At 36.8% G+C, this 17707-nt stretch overlaps 1 protein-coding gene across 3 annotated transcripts in view; it reads left to right on the top strand.

The window, feature by feature from the left end:
• Positions 1-17707, top strand: part of Trpm7 (transient receptor potential cation channel subfamily M member 7) — an 89408-nt gene that overhangs the window by 24363 nt on the left and 47338 nt on the right. For all 3 annotated transcript variants that reach the window (XM_041679288.1, XM_041679287.1, XM_041679289.1), the window contains exons 5-11: positions 2058-2271; positions 4247-4371; positions 5365-5536; positions 7165-7339; positions 8916-9039; positions 11720-11792; positions 16812-16912. In XM_041679288.1, coding sequence (XP_041535222.1) covers positions 2058-2271; positions 4247-4371; positions 5365-5536; positions 7165-7339; positions 8916-9039; positions 11720-11792; positions 16812-16912 — 984 coding nt within the window. The remainder of the gene's footprint in view (positions 1-2057; positions 2272-4246; positions 4372-5364; positions 5537-7164; positions 7340-8915; positions 9040-11719; positions 11793-16811; positions 16913-17707) is intronic.

Genomic DNA, 17707 nt, shown 5'->3' with positions numbered 1-17707 from the left:
CCTGGCCACTGTCAATAATAACTTAGAACCAACCCCCCTAAACAATGACAAACATTCAAAACCCAACAAATGACCACTTATTCCACCTCTTGGGAATGTGGGTGTCTGGTGTTCTAGACAGCTTCCTATTGTCTGGGGGTGATGGTATCTCTAGGGGACCCTGAGAAAATTGGGATAATGATCAAAGCCTGGGAGAGCTAGGTGAATTATTTTTTGTTTTGTTTCTGATGGGAAAGTATAGAGCTTATCTGAAGTCTTGACTGGATAGTCTGTTAGGCTGGGCCATCTGAGCTAGCAGTTTAGAAGTTGTTTTGGATGCAGAATTTTGAAGAAACTGGCAGAGGCATTCTGAGAGGCTGGATCACTTCTTATTGTTATCTGGTCCTTTCTTTTTTTCTGAAAGCACATAAACTTTTAAAAGATTAGATGTATATATATACACACACACATACATACATACATACATACATACATACACACACATATCTGCACTAACCATGGAATGTGCAGTGTGCATAAGTTAGTTAAAGATTTTTTTTTTTTTTATGTTTGAGCAGGTAAAAGTCATCCGTCAACTGTATGTCTGCTTGGACTGTATAGGCAAACCTCTATCCATACCATATGAAAATATGGCATATAATAAGTCATGAGGACTCTGTAACCAGTTAGATTTATCATATTGCATCCAGTCTCAGAGATGTTCCCATGTCGAGGGATCAATATATACATTACCTGTCCTATAGTCTTTTTTTCCTTATTTGTTGCCAAGGTTTTCAGGTCTTCCCCATTCAAATCTGATCTTCATTAATTTTTTAAGAGAACCATAACTTTTTGTTTCCTGTGGAAACAAAGGCATGACCTCTTCCCAATGCAACATACTTTTTGACTTTCATTTGAAGGTAAGACATTCTTAAAATATATAGGTTGGTTTAATTTAGCAATTCCTTTCATAATCCAGTGTCTCTTAGCAGCTATTGTTTTCTTATCAGCATTCAAAGAATTTAAAGTCAAGAAAACACCATACAGGATCCAGATGCCCTGTGCATTTCCCGTGTTTACATGGCTTATTTTTTTAAATATATTGCTTTACTCTTTCTCTAAAGACTTTATTATTTTTAAAATATTTTTTTCTGTGACTGTCTATACCCATTTTTTACTGTACCTGTTTAGCGGTTTTCTTGGTCTGGACTGCTTTATTGTGCCACCTGTAGCCTTCTCTGACCATGTGAGCCAAGCCTTAAACCCACTGTGTGGCTTTGTTGGTGGCTGGCTCCATCCTGCTTGGGTCTGTGGGAGCAAAGCCTTACTCCTGCAGAATCAGCCTGCAGCACCAGCTGGGGCATTTACCTGCTTCAGTTCTGGGAATTTGCTGAGCCCGTGCTGTTTCTGCTTAGTGCTGTTCAAGTGCTCACTGTACAGCAGCCCCCCTGTGTAAGCCGCTAGCACTGGTTTCTAGGAAGCCATGTTTGTTTTGTTTTACTTGCTCACTTGTTTGTTTGTTTAGATTTCTCAGGCCCTATATGGAAATACTTGCCTAGAAGGTGGGCACCGTATGTAACAAGTCTTTCTCTGTTCTGCCAGCCAGCTCCCAAAATGACACAGAGACTTAATAATTATGAAAGCTTAGCCTTTAACTTAGACTTGTCTCAGTTAGCTCTATGACTTAAATTAACTTATTTATATTAATCTACGTTCTATCACATGGTGTTACCTGTCTTCCATATTGTTCTTCCTGTTTTCTTTTCATGTCTCCCAGCTTCTCCTGCATGCCTAGATTCCTCCTCCTTTTTTCTTTTCCCCCAAATCTGGCCTATACCTCCTGCCATTCAGCTTTTTATTACACCAACCACAGCAATATATCTTCACAATGTATCCCACAACAACTCTGTAGACCAGCCTGGCCTCAAACTCACAGAGATCTATGTGCATATGCCTCTCAATTGCTGGGATTAAAGGCATACACCACCACCTCCAGGCTAGTAAATTTTTTGAATATCAGATAATATTGCATTATTAAATCTGTGAACATAGTTATTTTGACCCTTTGTTTGTTTTAGTATGTGAGACTGTCATATGATACCAAACCTGAAATCATTCTGCAACTTCTGCTTAAAGAATGGCAAATGGAGTTACCCAAACTTGTTATTTCTGTACATGGAGGCATGCAGAAATTTGAGCTTCATCCAAGAATCAAGCAGTTGCTTGGAAAGGGTCTTATTAAAGCTGCAGTTACAACCGGAGCTTGGATTTTAACTGGAGGAGTAAACACAGGTAATATGAACAGTTTTATTAAATATATTTGTCAGTCTCTCATATCAGTTGGGCATTTGAAATAATAAATTATAAATAGATTTGATTCTTAATCTGTAATTCGTGGTAGTATCATTGATAAAAATAACTTAATCTGCTTGGTTGTCATTCAGGCCATTAAAATATATACTTTAGAGTAAAAGTTGGCAAAGTTAACCTGTGTGTCAAATCCAGGTTAATTAATCCTTGTTCTTATGAATAAAGTTTGATTTGAACATAACCACGTTCATTTGTCTGTATCTTTTTTTGTGCTCAATATCAAACTTGAGTAATTGTAACAAAGACTGGTAAGTAAATACTCTGCACAGCCAGAATGCTTACTGCTTTTCCTTTACAAAAATATCTGCAGACCCTTCTGTAAAGCAAAGTGTTAATTTCTGACTCCCAATACACTGGTAGAAGAATGATAGCCTGCTCCTTTGGTAGTAGTAAAGGCATGTCCTTTGGGGATGAGAGAGATGGCTCTGCAGGTAAGAACCCTGGCTGCTCTCGCAGAGGATGAGTTTTGTTTCCAGTACTCAACGTGGTATCTCACAATTGTCCAGTTCCTGGGCATCAGACATCTTTTGGCTCATTCACTAGGGATGGTTGTGACTCACATGCATGCAGGTAGACATCTATACACATAAGAATAAAGTTGTGAACATGTAAGAATAAAGTTGTGAAAAAGTAGCCTTCAAAAATTAATTTTTCATCTGTTAGTCCCCTTCATCCAAGATCTTTTCTCTTTATTTTTGGTGTTTTATATAATGTTTTAATTTTGATTATAAGGAGGATGGGTTAATTTTAATGATTAAAGCTAAGCATAATTATTTATTTAAATCATCTTAAGCATCTCATTCATTCATTATCGATAATTATTGAACCTTACTGTAAGGCATTCTTTGAGCTATAGGGTATATATTGTTTTTTAAAATAGATACTTTCAGTATTATAGTGGGGATTATGTAAACAATAAGAGGATAATTTAGGTATGATTAGTGTATTTTAAGATCAGTTCTATGTAGACATATGGAGACCTGATTGTCTCTTCACTTTTCAGTTCAGTCAAGTTGATAAGAGTAAGCAGATTTTTATTGATAGCTTAATATTTCAAGAAAGATGTTAGGCCGGGCGATGGTGGCGCACGCCTTTAATCCCAGCACTCGGGAGGCAGCGGCAGGCGGATCTCTGTGAGTTCGAGACCAGCCTGGTCTACAGAGCTAGTTCCAGGACAGGCTCCAAAGCCACAGAGAAACCCTGTCTCGAAAAACCAAAAAAAAAAAAAGAAAGAAAGAAAGAAAGAAAGATGTTAGGAAACAAGGGAACTTGGGACAGAGCATGTAGAGAAGAGAAAATCATTGGTGTATTGCAAGAATGAGGCGGTTCCTATGTGACATAAGGGAAAGTAAGCAAGCAGTGTTGTTCAGAAGTTCTTGGGAGATGGGAAAGCATGGTGATATGGAAGTGTGCTTACTACCAGTAATAGACAGATGCTTTTTAAGGTCTTACAAGCCATTACAAACATTGTGGCTTTTTCTTTTGAATAAGAAGGGAAGGTTTTAAGGTGCTGATTGGTAAGAACAAAGTTACTTGAATGTTTTTTTGAAAATAGACTATAAGCAAGGAAGGCAGTGGATGTTATTTTCTATGTTTTATATGAAAGATGAGATCTAATATGTTAAAAGAAGCAAACTAAAAGATATATCAGTGTTTTAGTACTAGGCCTACCTACCAATGTGATAGGATTTGATTTACAAGTGTTTTGGACTTGATATGATATTGTGGGGTTTTGTTTTCTTAATCTATTTGGTTATCTTAAATTTTTTGTTTGCTTGACTTTGGATCTTGCAGCCTTAGAATCTTTTATTTAAAGAAAAATCATGAATTGTAATATTATAAAGTAAATTCAGGTTGTTTTTTTTTTTCTAATGGTGAATAAATTTTGTATGAACAGGTGTGGCAAAACATGTTGGTGATGCCCTCAAAGAGCATGCTTCCAGATCATCTCGAAAGATTTGCACTATTGGAATAGCTCCATGGGGAGTGATAGAAAACAGAAATGATCTTGTTGGGAGAGATGTAAGAATGGGTTTGCATGTCTTAAATTTCAGCTTGTAGACTATATTATACTTTCACATTAAGTTTAAAACAAAATTTCCAGCACCCCTTTCTGGTTTTTTTGAAAATGCATTTATCAATATAAATGCTTATAATATTGTTGGTACTTTTTGTTTTCTGTCTTTTATGTAGAATATTAACATGTCTTCCACATCATATTAGTGTTTGTAATTGGTTTGTTTGTTTGTTTGTTTGTTTGTTTTTTGAGAGCCATGGTTGTGCTAGAACTTGCTCTGTAGACCAGGGTCACCTCAGACTCGGAGATCAGCCTGCTGATTATAACATTAAGGATTAATTTTGTCATTAAGAGTAGGAATCAAATGATAGTGCTTTATTTGAATAGGTTGAAAATGTGAGTTTGTAGATATTCATCATGAGACTATTAAAATAAAATTGACTGTGTACGGTGGCACAGGCCTTAATGCCATCATGCAGCAGTGGTGGCAGAGGCAGGCCGGTCTTGAGTTAGAAGCTAGCTTGATCTGCGTTAGCAAGTGCCAGACAAGCCAATGCAATATAGTGAAATCCTGTCTCAAAAAACAAAACAACAACAAAAACTGTAATTATGGAGATAACTTTCAAGTGCTATTAAATTTTCAATGTCAGCTTGAAAGGGTTGTATGTATGTTTTGGAAAATAGCACTGTCATATTTTACTGCTTTCTTATTGTCTTCTGTGTATTGTACTTTACTCACTTAATAACCTTATAATTTATAAACACTGTATATATACTTATTGCTCCATTTGCATGAGGTAGTAAAAAACTCAATTTTGCAGAAAGGAGTAATTATGTGGTTTAATCTGTTATCTTCAAATACTTAAAAGTGTATGCTTTTTCTTTATATCTAAATGAAAATAGAATCTTATCTTTTATCTGTGGGTCACTTCAGAATTTAACTTATACTATATTACATTCAGCTTCCTTCCACTGTCTCTTGTTTTGCTCTTGTTTAGGTGGTTGCTCCTTACCAAACCCTATTGAATCCCCTGAGCAAACTGAATGTTCTGAATAATCTCCACTCCCATTTCATATTGGTGGATGATGGCACTGTTGGAAAGTATGGGGCAGAAGTCAGACTGAGAAGAGAACTTGAAAAAACCATTAATCAGCAAAGAATTCATGCTAGTAAGAATTCGCCCATTTGTTACTGTTTAATTATTCAAAATTGTGTTAGTAGCCAGCAGCATACTTAAAAGGTAGCATGTTCTGTGAAGTAAATACACTTTTGTTTACATAGCAAATGCACCTACAAAGCATCCAAAAATCGCTGATCTTAAACAAAATACTAAGAGCTACAAAAAGAAAATGTATTTATTTATTTATTTATTTATTTTTGGCTTTGTTGCTCTTATAATCAACTGAAGCTCAAAGTACTTACTAATAGTCTTAATGTGTGGTAATGCTAATATGTAACTTTGGATCTTTGTGAATTTAAGGCCAGCCAGGGCTACACATAGAGAAACCCTGTCATGAGAAAAAAAGAATAAAAAAAAAAAAAGATATAGAAGCAATACCAGTTAAGTAAGAATGAGCTTTGCCTAAAGTTTCTAAAGTGAGTCTGTATTGCTGTTGGCAAATGAATCCTAAAAGTTGATATTCTTGGAACAGATTTTCCTTTCCAACTGTGACTGAACTTTCTCCTTTAGCTTTTATATTTTATTACAAGTAGAAGAAGTTCTGTAACCCTAGTAAAAAAGAAGATGAACTCTGACAAAGTGATAACAGAAATACAAAATTACAGAAGCGCACACATAGTAGTGTCATAATGTTTGTGCGAACTGTTAATTTAAAAAATATCCTTAGAGCTAGAGAAATAGCTCAGCAGTTGAGAGCACTTGTTGCTGTTGGAGAGGACCTGAGTTCGGTTCCCAGCACCCACATGGTGGCCTACAACTGTCTAACAACAGTTCCAGGGGATACAATGCCCTCTTCTGACCTTGAAGGACACCAACATTCAGATTATTTTTATTTTATTACCCCCCCACACCCGTGTCTGTGTGTGGGATGATTGGAGGTTGCAGAATAGCTCCTGGTAACTGGTTCTCAAGGTCTGCTGTGGGACTTGGCAGTTGAACTCATATTGTCAGATGCTTTGCTCATCGAGCTGACTTATACCCTGAGAACTAGTGATGATTTAAAAACCTGTGCTTAGAAATATTTGTCTTTTATCACCACATTTCAGGTTGCTGTAAAAATGAAAATGAGTATTTTTTACTAATTTTTAAAAAAAATTTCATTTATTAAAAATGTAAGTTGGTATATGTTAGAAATTAAACCAATATAGTATTAAAATATAAAATAAGCACCCCATGGTGGCTCTTGCTTGTAATCACAGTTCTCAGGAGGCTGAGACAGGAGGATTTTATATTCTAATGCTGCCTGGGTTACATGGCAAGACTTTGAAAAATAATAAAAGCAAAGAAACTAGGCAAACTAAGGCACAAATTAATCCTTATACATATATTGCCAAGAGCTCAATTAATAAATACACAAAAGTTTGTTTTGAATAAATATACAGATTCTGGTTGGCACTAAATCATTTATTGAATTTCCTGATTTTATCACCCAGAGCAGATGTTAGTGATTGTTTAGTGCTCCATTATTTGAGACTGGCTGTTACTAACATCCAGTGCTTAAAGTAAAGCCAACTGTCTCATAGGAAATTTTATCTTATTTTTAATTTTTATTTAAAATAACTAATTAAATTACTGAATTTTGTCAGATTTACTAATTAAACTTTTATCCTTTTTTAGGAATTGGGCAAGGTGTTCCTGTAGTGGCTTTGATATTTGAAGGTGGGCCAAATGTCATCCTTACAGTACTGGAGTATCTTCAGGAAAGTCCCCCTGTTCCAGTTGTTGTGTGTGAAGGGACAGGCAGAGCTGCAGATTTACTGGCATATATCCATAAGCAGACAGAAGAAGGAGGGTGAGTGTAGCGTGTAGCAGACTTCACAATAAATTAGAGGCTGGTAGGTTGTGCAGTTCTAAACTTGCTGTAAGCCACATTTTGGAGGTGACTTACGACAGGTTTGTATGGTCCAGGGTAGGGGGTGTGGATTAGAAACGTGTAGGAAGAACAGACATAGGAAAGAAACACAGAGACATAGGATAGTACCGGAGGACAATTCAGCAAATACTGAATTCGCCTTGTCTATTTTCCACACACTCCCTCCAAAGTGGGGAGGTAGGATGCAGTAGACTTCATTAACATGATATAAGGAATAGACTTGAATTCTCCAACCTTTGGTCCAGGTGAAACAGATCCACCTCTATACCCAAAATATTAATCAGAATTTTGTTTATAACCATATCTGTTATCAACAATTTTGAGAGAGCAAAAATAAGCTCAAACTCACTGACTTCCAGTCAAGGTGGAACAGGCTCACAACTGTGGGTCCCCACATGAACACCGTTGTCTATTAAATGAACATGAAAATCTCAGTATTAATACAATACTTTCTTCAGACCTAGAGCAGTAGCTTGTGTCATACGCTATTGGAATGAACTAAAGTGTAGTCATTTTTAGAAAATACTTATTGCTTCGGAGACATACCTTTGACCTGATAGTTTAATTTCATGTAATGGTTACTACAGGTAAACACTTATATAAAATTTTATGTAAAATATCTTATACAAGATAAGGACATTGTAGAACATCTACCAGAAAAAGCCTAAACAAATAAATTTTGGTATATCTAGACAGTAGAATGGTTATAGCTGAGTAAAGATGGAACCTGTGTGGCAACTGCTCTCAATATAACCACAGTTTTACTTATTGATTATAAATGCTTGGCCACTAGCTCAGGCTTGTTATTAGCAAACTCTTACAACTTAAATTTACCCATTTATATTATATTAATCTACATTCTGCCACATAGCGTTGCCACTCTTTCATCTTGTACCTTCTGTTTCCCTTCCATTTCTAGCTTGTGACTCCTGACTCTGCCCTTTTTCTTTCCTGTGTTCTTAGTCTGGTTCTCCAGCTTAGCTTAACCTTATTCTGTCCAGCTATTGGTTAGTCAGCTTCTTTATTAAACCACTCACAACAGCATATTATCACACAGTGTAAAGGAATATTCCACAGAATCTCACACTGGTTGATGGATTCCTGAAAAAAAAGTGACATGAAACTAGGCAATTGGAGACTTTGATCATGAACTCCTGCATTTTGATACTTTGAGCTGGGTAAATGTATCCATGTTGAAGACTCCTTGGTAAATTGTTTTATAAGCCATAATATAGAACATTCCTTATGATACCTTGTAAAATCTGAGTACTAATACTACACCACATACTTTGTTTAAAACATTCACAAAATTATTCAAAGTGAAAATACTCCATTCCTTTTCTTGTGCCATAGATTTAATAATGGGTGTCTCAGGAAGTTACTATTAATATTACTACAGAACCTTCAGAAGCCTTGCATGGGTCTACCTGTACTTCGTTTGATCCTACAGAGAAGATGAAATGAGTGAAGTAAGTTGTTTTTCTTCTTCTACCAGGAATCTTCCCGATGCAGCAGAACCTGATGTTATATCAACTATCAAAAAAACCTTTAACTTTGGCCAGAGTGAAGCAGTTCATTTGTTTCAAACATTGATGGAGTGCATGAAAAAAAAGGAGCTTGTGAGTAGTTTTCAGCAGAATAAATCTTTTCTTTTAACACACGTTCTAATTCATACAATTCTTCAGGTTTTAGTTTGTGTTTTAAGTTTTTTAAGTTGTTCTGTTATTTTCTTATTGCTCTTCAGCTGAGTGATGGCATAGAAAACCTAATATTCATATAGTGGTGAGACATTGTAATCATTCTTTCAAAGGAATTTTTATAACTGCATCTCAACTGACTGTGCTTAATATTTAAGAAGACTGCAGAGGAACAAGCAGCATGGCTCAGTGGCTATAGGTGCTTGCCACCAAACCTGAGACCTGAATTTGATCCCTGTAATCTACTTGGTTTAAGGAGAGAACCAACTCTTGCAGATTGCCTTTTGCCTTTATGTGGATGCTGTGTGCAAATCACATACATATACATGAAAAAGAAGAACTATAGTTGCTAGTGGCTTCTCTAATAAAATACTTGGGAAAATATTTTAAGGCTTTTATCTCTGGAAGACTACTACATCTAGGTGTGTTGTGGGAGCTGTGGGCCTGCTTTTCGTCCCGCCCGGCTCCTGCATGGCTAACTTTACACCAGAAATAACAACACACAAACTGTATTCTTTTAAACACTGCTTGGCCCATTATATCTAGCCTCTTCTTGGCTAACTCTCGCACCTACACTAGCCCATTTCTAATAATGTGTGTAGCACCCCTAGGTGCGCTTATCGGGAAGATTCTAGCCTATGTCCATCCTGGGTCGGAGCTTCATCACGTGTGCCCGGGAGAGGGGAGCATGGCCTCTGAACTCACTTCCTCTTTCTCCCAGCAGCTCAGTCGGTAGAGCATGAGACTCTTAATCTCAGGGTCGTGGGTTTGGGCCCCACATTGGGCACCAGGTGAAGGCGTAAGTCACAAACAATACCACACCAGTTTGGAATTATGATTAATAGGGTGGTATTTATTTAATGGGGAAAAAACTTACAGATAACCGTCCCAGACAACAGCCCTTTGTGCAATCAGGAAGGAGTCTAGTCGCCGGAAAAGGAGCAGGAAGCGAAGAGAGCGAGAAGGGAAGTAGCCGCTTTTTTAAAGGGAGAGAGACCACGCCCCAGTGGGCTGGTATCTCAGCGCTATAGGCTGGAGGAGCAGAAGGACCTCCCGCAACATAGGTGCTGCTTAGTCTCATACATGTAAACATAGACGTGTATTTTCAGAGACAAAATTTTAACGTTCTATAAGTAGATAGGAACATAGAGCCGGGTGGTGGTGGCGCACACCTTTAATCCTAGCACTTGGGAGGCAGAGGCAGGCGAATCTCTGTGAGTTCGAGGTCAACCTGGTCTACAAGAGCTAGTCCCAGGACAGGCTCTAAAACTACAGCAAAACCCTGTCTCGGGGGGGGGGGGGGGGAGAAACATAGATTTGTTGTCTCTTCTTGACCTTTTGGCTTTGATTGAGTGTGTTAATTTGTATTTTCTTTCATTGCAGACTTTATTCTCCATGAAATGAAACTGGTTGAAAACTTTGTATTTGTGTATAAATCATTTTTTCTTTCTAAAAAGTACCTAAGTAAAAGTGTCCTAAATGGTTTTATATTTCACTGCATGCCTCACCCAAAAATGCATGTGTTGCAAGGCATAGTGGTACATACCTGGAGGTTAAGGCAGGAGGCCTGTGAGTTCTAGTACAACTAGGACTGCATTGTAAGAACTTTCCTTAAAAGAAAAAGGAATACATTAATCTTTCGAATAAGTGCTCACTCTGTAGAAAGAGCAACATGATTTGTTCTGATAGTGATTTCTATCCTCTACCCACAAACTGTTTAGTTAACTGACAGATACAAGATAGGTTAAAAAGAAGTGAATGTGATATGAAACAAACTACTCTTGAAAATGCATTGATATTTGGTTAGTGATACTCTTAATTTTCTGTTTTGTTTTGGGTTAAACTAAGCTTAAATTAGGATTAAAATGTTAGATCACTTACGTCTATATTTAGACATCTGTGTAGTTACAGAAATATGTACATGACTTCAAAAATTTATTTCTGTATAAAAATGATTATATAGGTATATATGATTTTGTGGGCATACATGGAGGTAAGAGGACAACTTTGTGGAGTCACTTCTTTCCTTCTACCTTTACATGCCTTCCTGAGACTGAACTTCATTGTCAGTTTTATATGGTGTCCTAATTATTTTTTTGTTGCTGTGTAGAGACACTATAACCTAGGCAACTTAATAAAAGAGCATTTAATGAGGTCTTAAAGTTTCACAGGGTGAGTTGATGATCAATATGGCAGGGAACATGGCAACAGGCAGACATGGAGCTGGAACAGTAGCTGAGAGTTTTCATGTTACTTCCATGAAACAATAGCCACAAGGCAGGGAAGCTAACTGGGAATAGTGTAGGCTTTTGAAACCTCAAAGCTCACTCCCAGTGACATACCTCCTCCTATTAGGCCACATCTCCTGATTCTTCCTTAACAGTTCTACCAACCATTCAAACGTGAGCCTACTGGAAGCATCCTCATTCAAATCGTCACATGGCAAGCACATTTACCCACTTAGCCATCTTGCCAGTCCTGTAGATACCTGTTTCTATACAAATCTCTATATAAATATTTTTCTTTGTATTATTTGAAATCATTTTTGTTTTATAATACTTTGGTTTTAAAAATGCATAATATTAATGTTTTTTTAAAATAGATTACTGTTTTCCACATTGGATCAGAGGAACATCAAGATATAGATGTTGCAATACTTACTGCACTGCTAAAAGGTAAAGTTTTTTTTAATTTTGTTTTGGTTTTATTTTTGTTTTGTTTTTTTGAGACAGGATTGATCTATCTCCATAGTCCTGGCTGTCCTGGAACTTACCTAGATCCTCCTGCCTCTGCTTCCCAAGTTCTGGGATTAAGGTCTGAGCCACCATGATTGACTAAAACGGTAAGATTCTAAACTCTTATAAAATTATATTTAATTTATGTCTTATTTATATAAGGTAGGACTTTTCATTTAACTAAAGGTTAAGGAGTGGGTTTTTCAATAGTTTTTTTAATGAAAGATGTTAATTTTTAGTTTGACAGAAAATCTGTTTTATAGATTTGTAGTTTTCTCTCTTGTAGACTTTTATTTTCTTTAACTTTATGCATCCAGACTCCTCAAGCTTGTGACAGGTTTTATATTGGCCAGTTATTTCTGGGCCTGGGACCAGTCCTGGAATCCATGGTTTATTTTTATATAGGGGATTTTTGTTTTATTTTGGTCTTTTTAAATTTTGTATTACTGGCTTTTTGTTTTGATTTTCATTTTGGGCCTGGTTTTATGTGTTTGAGTTTATGCATGCATACATGCTTGATGGGGGAGAGACCATGATGTTGAGGAGGTAGAATAACCATGATCAAACACATAAGTAAAAGCAGTTTTTTAATTAAAAAAAAAAATAACATGTGGCGGGTGTGAATGTGGGTAAAATGCTTGCTGTACTGGCACCTGTCTAAAAGGCCAGGAGTGGTACTGTGCACTTGTGACCCCAGTGCTGGAGGCAGAGATAGCTGGGCCTCAGAGGGGCTCCTTGTCAGCCAGTGCCTCTGAAAGGGAGGACCCTAAGGAAGTGAATGTTCCATCTCAAACAAGGTGTGGAATATGCTATTTTCTTTTGAAGAAAATTTGAAAACTAGTGTTGTCTTCTAGGACTAAGAGATTGATATATATGCACTTTGTTTTTCTCCCAGAATTTTACCAGAGATATCCACTGATAAAATGTACAGTGAAAAAATATTTTCCCCAGAATTTTACCAGAGATATCCACTGATAAAATGTACAGTGAAAAAATATTTTCAAAAATAGAAATGAAAATAGTGTCCTATCTGAGTACCTGAAAACAACATATTTGACAGGAGCAAAGGGGCACTGTTTTGTTATCCATAAGGATGTTCGCAATATTAGACCACAGAAAATTGCCAGTATTTTTTTAAATAATTTAAAAATTATATAATTAAGTATATATCATTTGGGGATCAAGAGATGTGTAAATATTAAGAAACCCAGAAACCATAAATATAGTAAGTAAAAAAGAGATGACATAAATATCACAACATAAGATAATGTAAGATAGCTATCTGTTCTGTTTGCCATATGTAGTCTGTGTGCTAGCCTACATGTGGAACAGTAGCTAAGAGCTTTCATGTTGAAACAATAGCCTACATAGCCCATTTACCTTTTCTTCGTCTTACAAAGGAAGAAACTAAGGAGTCAATGTTAAAGTGGAGGAATTTGAAAGATGGCTATATTGAACTATTGAGATGACTGAGTGGATCAAAGTACTTGTCACATGAGCCAGACAACATAAGTTCAGTCCTGGAATCCATAGTGGAAGGAGAGAATTAATTCATGAAAGTTGTCCTCTGGATTGCACATTATTGCTGTGACACGTTCACACCCAGACCCACCCCCACACAAGTAATAAATATAGTAATTTAAAGGCTATAAACTAAAGAAAAAGATGAATATCTTTTTTATTTTTATTTTTCGAGATGGATTTTCTCTGTGTAACAGTCCTGGCTGCCATGAAATTCACTTTGTAGACCAGGCTGGCCTCAAACTCACAGAGATCTACCACCATCTGCCTCCGAGGCAATGGGATTAAAGGCGTGCACCACCACTACCCAGCTGAGAAAAATGAATATCTTATGGGGAAAATGAGTATTAAAGTTTGAGGAAGATTCCAAAGACATGGTTAATAGAATTATATTCTAATATTATTATATAAAAATAAGGCTTCTGTGTGCTGACCTAGTCTGATAAATGTAGCTCTCATTCCTCATCAGAGCAGCTTGTTTTTACATAAGTTAAGGACCTTTACAAAAAAAAAAAAAACACAGCTGCCTAAAACCTGAAGAACAATTTTTAGTGTAGTGCCCAATTCCAGTGCTGCATTTACATGTACACAAATGTACACTTAAGGAACATTTTGAAAGAAGACTGTAAGAGCCAGAAGACTAGAAAGTCTGCTATGATGTTGTATTTTCTAGCTGTGACAGGGTTGCCACATGAAATCCCAGCAAGATCTAAACAATGATAACACCAAGACGTGTAAAGTAGATGGGAGATTCTCACAAGGTCTCCACCCCTAGGTGAATAACAACAGGCAATTAACCACTGCTGAGAGATAAGTCTCTGCCATGAAGAAGTCCCACAATTGGTTTTTCGGTACCGGATAGTCAGCCCTAGAAAATAAATTTTATTTATTAAAAATAGTAAATTATCTTATCTTTGCTGGATAGTGGTGATGTACGCCTTTAATCCTAGCACTGGGGAAGCAGAGGGCAGCAAATCTCTGAGTTCAAAGCCAGCCTGGGCTACAGACTGAGTTCCAGGATAGCCAGGGCTACACAGAAACCTTGTCTCAAAAAACTAATAATAATAATAATAACAATAAAGTACAAATGAATTTTAAATAAATGCCATTCCCTCTTCTTCCTTATAGAGAAGTACAGATCTTCTTTGTAAATGGTACATGCTTCCTGAATATATCAAAATCTTTAAATGGATATTCTTTTTGCTTTTTGTTTTTCAAGACATTGTTTCTCTGTAACTGCCTTAGCTTTCCTGGAATTTGCTCTGTAGACCAGGCTGGCCTCAAACTCACAAAGATCCACCTGCCTTTGCCTCCTGAGTGCTGGGATTAAAGGCATGTGCTACCACCACCAGACTTAAAGTGATATTCTTAAGTCCAGAAAATTAACCTAGAGAATTGTTCTATTTAAATAATCACATGTTCACTAAAATATACTTGAAGAATTTTACAGTACGCTAAATATCTATGTACTGGAATTTTTTAAGTAATCATGCTTAAAAGATTAATACATATAAAGTAAAATTATGTATTCTGTTAAGGAAAGCTATGTAGAGTGAGTCTCAAGGCAGCTACTAAACCTTCATTTTTTTAGTCAGACTTGCTCTGTAGATTTACCTGGCTTTAATCTCATGACAGTCCTCCTGATATAGCCTCCCAATACTGATTTTACAAATGCTACATATCATGTCACTCTGTCACTCTGTGTGTGTAATGTCTGTGACCCCATTTCTCTGCGTGTGTTTATATGTGTATGTGTCCAGATTAAGGCGCTTCTGAACTTGGAGTTCACTGATCCTGTGAGACTTGTTGGCAAGCATGCTCCAGAGATCTACCTGTCTCTCCTCCCCATCCAAGCCATAGGGTTGCATTTCTGCCATCAGCTGGGTGTTGGGATTGAGTCCTGGCTTTCAGCTGCTCTACCCTGCTAGAACCTTCTAGGTGAAGTTACTAGAAGCTGTGCCTAGTTAGAGGATCAGAGGATGGGATTATCACCTGTTGGCCGTTGACTGCAGTGTATTTAAGTCTACATGGTGTTAATAAAGGGGGGCTTTTGGTTTCAGTGTTAAAAGGTCTGCATGTCGGTCTGTCTCTGCGTCTTTTTTCTCAACCTCCAGCCCCTTGCCCGAAGCTCACGAACTGAGTTCTAGCTCACAGAGCGCAGACATGGGGGCGCAGTGCGCGGCAATCTTTTTTTTTTTCCAAAAGTGCTGGAAATTGAAACTCAGGTCCTCATATTCACAGAGCAAATATTTTATTCACTCTGCCATCTTCTTATTCCTGTGTAAACAGAAGTGTCTGTCCTGCCCAGTCTCAAAGTTGTTCAGTCCCAAAGAAACACATAGAGGCTTATATTAATTATAAACTGTTTGGCTTGTTGGTTCATGCTTATTATTAACTAGCTCTTACAACTTAAATTAACCCATAATTAAATTAACCCATAATTCTTGTCTATGTTTAGCCATGTTGCTTGGTTTTTCTCAGTAAGGCATTCTTTGCTTAGGTAATATCTCAGTAAGGCATTCTTACGTTCTGCATCTGGCTGATGACTGACTTTCTGCTTTACTTCCCAAAATTCTCCTAGTCTGGTCTCCCTGCCTGTACTTCCTGCCTGGCTGCTGGCCAATCAGTGTTTTTCATAAACTAATACAACTGACATATCTTTACAGTATACAAGAGCATTATCTCACAGCATCACTGATTCCATTTATTCAATCTTTAAAAAAATGCATGATTTATGTGTGTTTATACACCCATATACATTTGAACATGCTATGATGCATGTGTAGAGATTGGAGAACAACTTGAGTTGGGTTTCTCCTTCTACCCTGTGGAGCCAGGAGATAGAACTCTAGTTGACAAGCTTGGGAGTAGGTACCTTTATCCACTGAGCTCTCTCAGATCCCACTCAATAACCCCCCTTTTTTAAAGTGTATTCCTGTCTTAATAATTTAAAGTATATGGCTATAATTTCTTGTGCAGAAAAGTACGTTAAACATTTTTCAGAGCTGGAGAGATGGCTCAACGGTTAAGAATATTGACTTCTCTTCCAGAAGTCCTGAGTTCAATTCCCAGCAACTTTATGGTGGCTCACAACCATCTATAATGTGATCTGGTGCCCTCTTCTGGCATGCAGGCATACATCTGGGCAGAACAGTGTATACATAATAAATAAATCTTCTTTATAAAAACAAAACATTTTTCAGAATCGTTGAAATACTGTGTCTGTGATAGAAACAAATAATCTTTTGGTTTATCAGTGCCTACATTCTGATTTTTCCTTTTTCAACTAATGAAGTGATGTAGTTTTTATGCTTGAAAATACAAATGCTCCATGCTGGTTGATGCCAGCTGTGTAAATTAAAGGGCTCTAAGGAGAGTTTGTAAATGCTTGCAAATTGATGGGCATATGCTCACCAACTGTTTTCTTTATTCAATTAGGTACTAATGCATCTGCATTTGACCAGCTTATCCTTACACTGGCATGGGACAGAGTTGATATTGCCAAAAATCATGTGTTTGTTTATGGACAGCAGTGGCTGGTAGGTAGATACTTCAAATACATAATATAATTAAATTAGCTACAGTGGACACTTAGTAGCTACAGGTTTTTTATCCATGGATTCCCCCAACCACAAAGTGAGTACTATGTAGTTAGCTACAGAAATATCCTTTCTTATTCCATAATCAATAGTGTTAACATCTGCTCTATTAAACTCAGTATCTTGAGTAATCTAGAGATAGGATGTTTGTGTTACCATAGACAGTGTACATCATTTTGTTAAAAGTTGAGCTTCTGTGAAGTTGGTATCAGAAGAAGGTCCTGGAACTAGTCCCCACTGCAGAAAGGAGTGACTGTAAGTATTTATTGGGATTGTGATTTATACTCAGATTTTACCTTTCTGCCCCAAGTGGAAATATTAGTGAGGTATATTCTCTTAATAACTTTGTTTTTTAAATAATATCTAAGGTATTTTAATAATATATACAAATTCTAAAAGACTTAAAAAGTCTTGGAACTCTTGCTCTGTGTACAGAACTCACTGTGACCTGCCTTAGTTTTAGTATGGTTCCTAAGCAATCCCTCCCTTTACTCTGCATTCATGATTTATCTTTCTACTCTTAGGAAATACATTTTTTGATGGCAAATGTATTTTTTATGTTCCCCTCCCCTATATATGCAATGCCTGTAAAGTGTCTGGCTAATTAAAGAGTAAATATAATGTGTAGAATAGAACAGAGGATCAAAAGGAAAATAGAGTAAGGTTAGAATGTAAATTAATAACGTAACAATTACATGTGGTGACAGAAAATAATCCTACTTAAAATAGGAATAA

This window comes from Microtus oregoni, unplaced genomic scaffold (genome assembly GCF_018167655.1).
Source record: "Microtus oregoni isolate MIOR12 unplaced genomic scaffold, Mior012 000031F_ref0000149, whole genome shotgun sequence".
Classification (NCBI taxonomy): Eukaryota; Metazoa; Chordata; class Mammalia; order Rodentia; family Cricetidae; genus Microtus; species Microtus oregoni.
The sequence above is the reverse complement of the archived record's forward strand: the minus strand, read 5'-3'. Positions and strand labels throughout refer to the sequence as shown.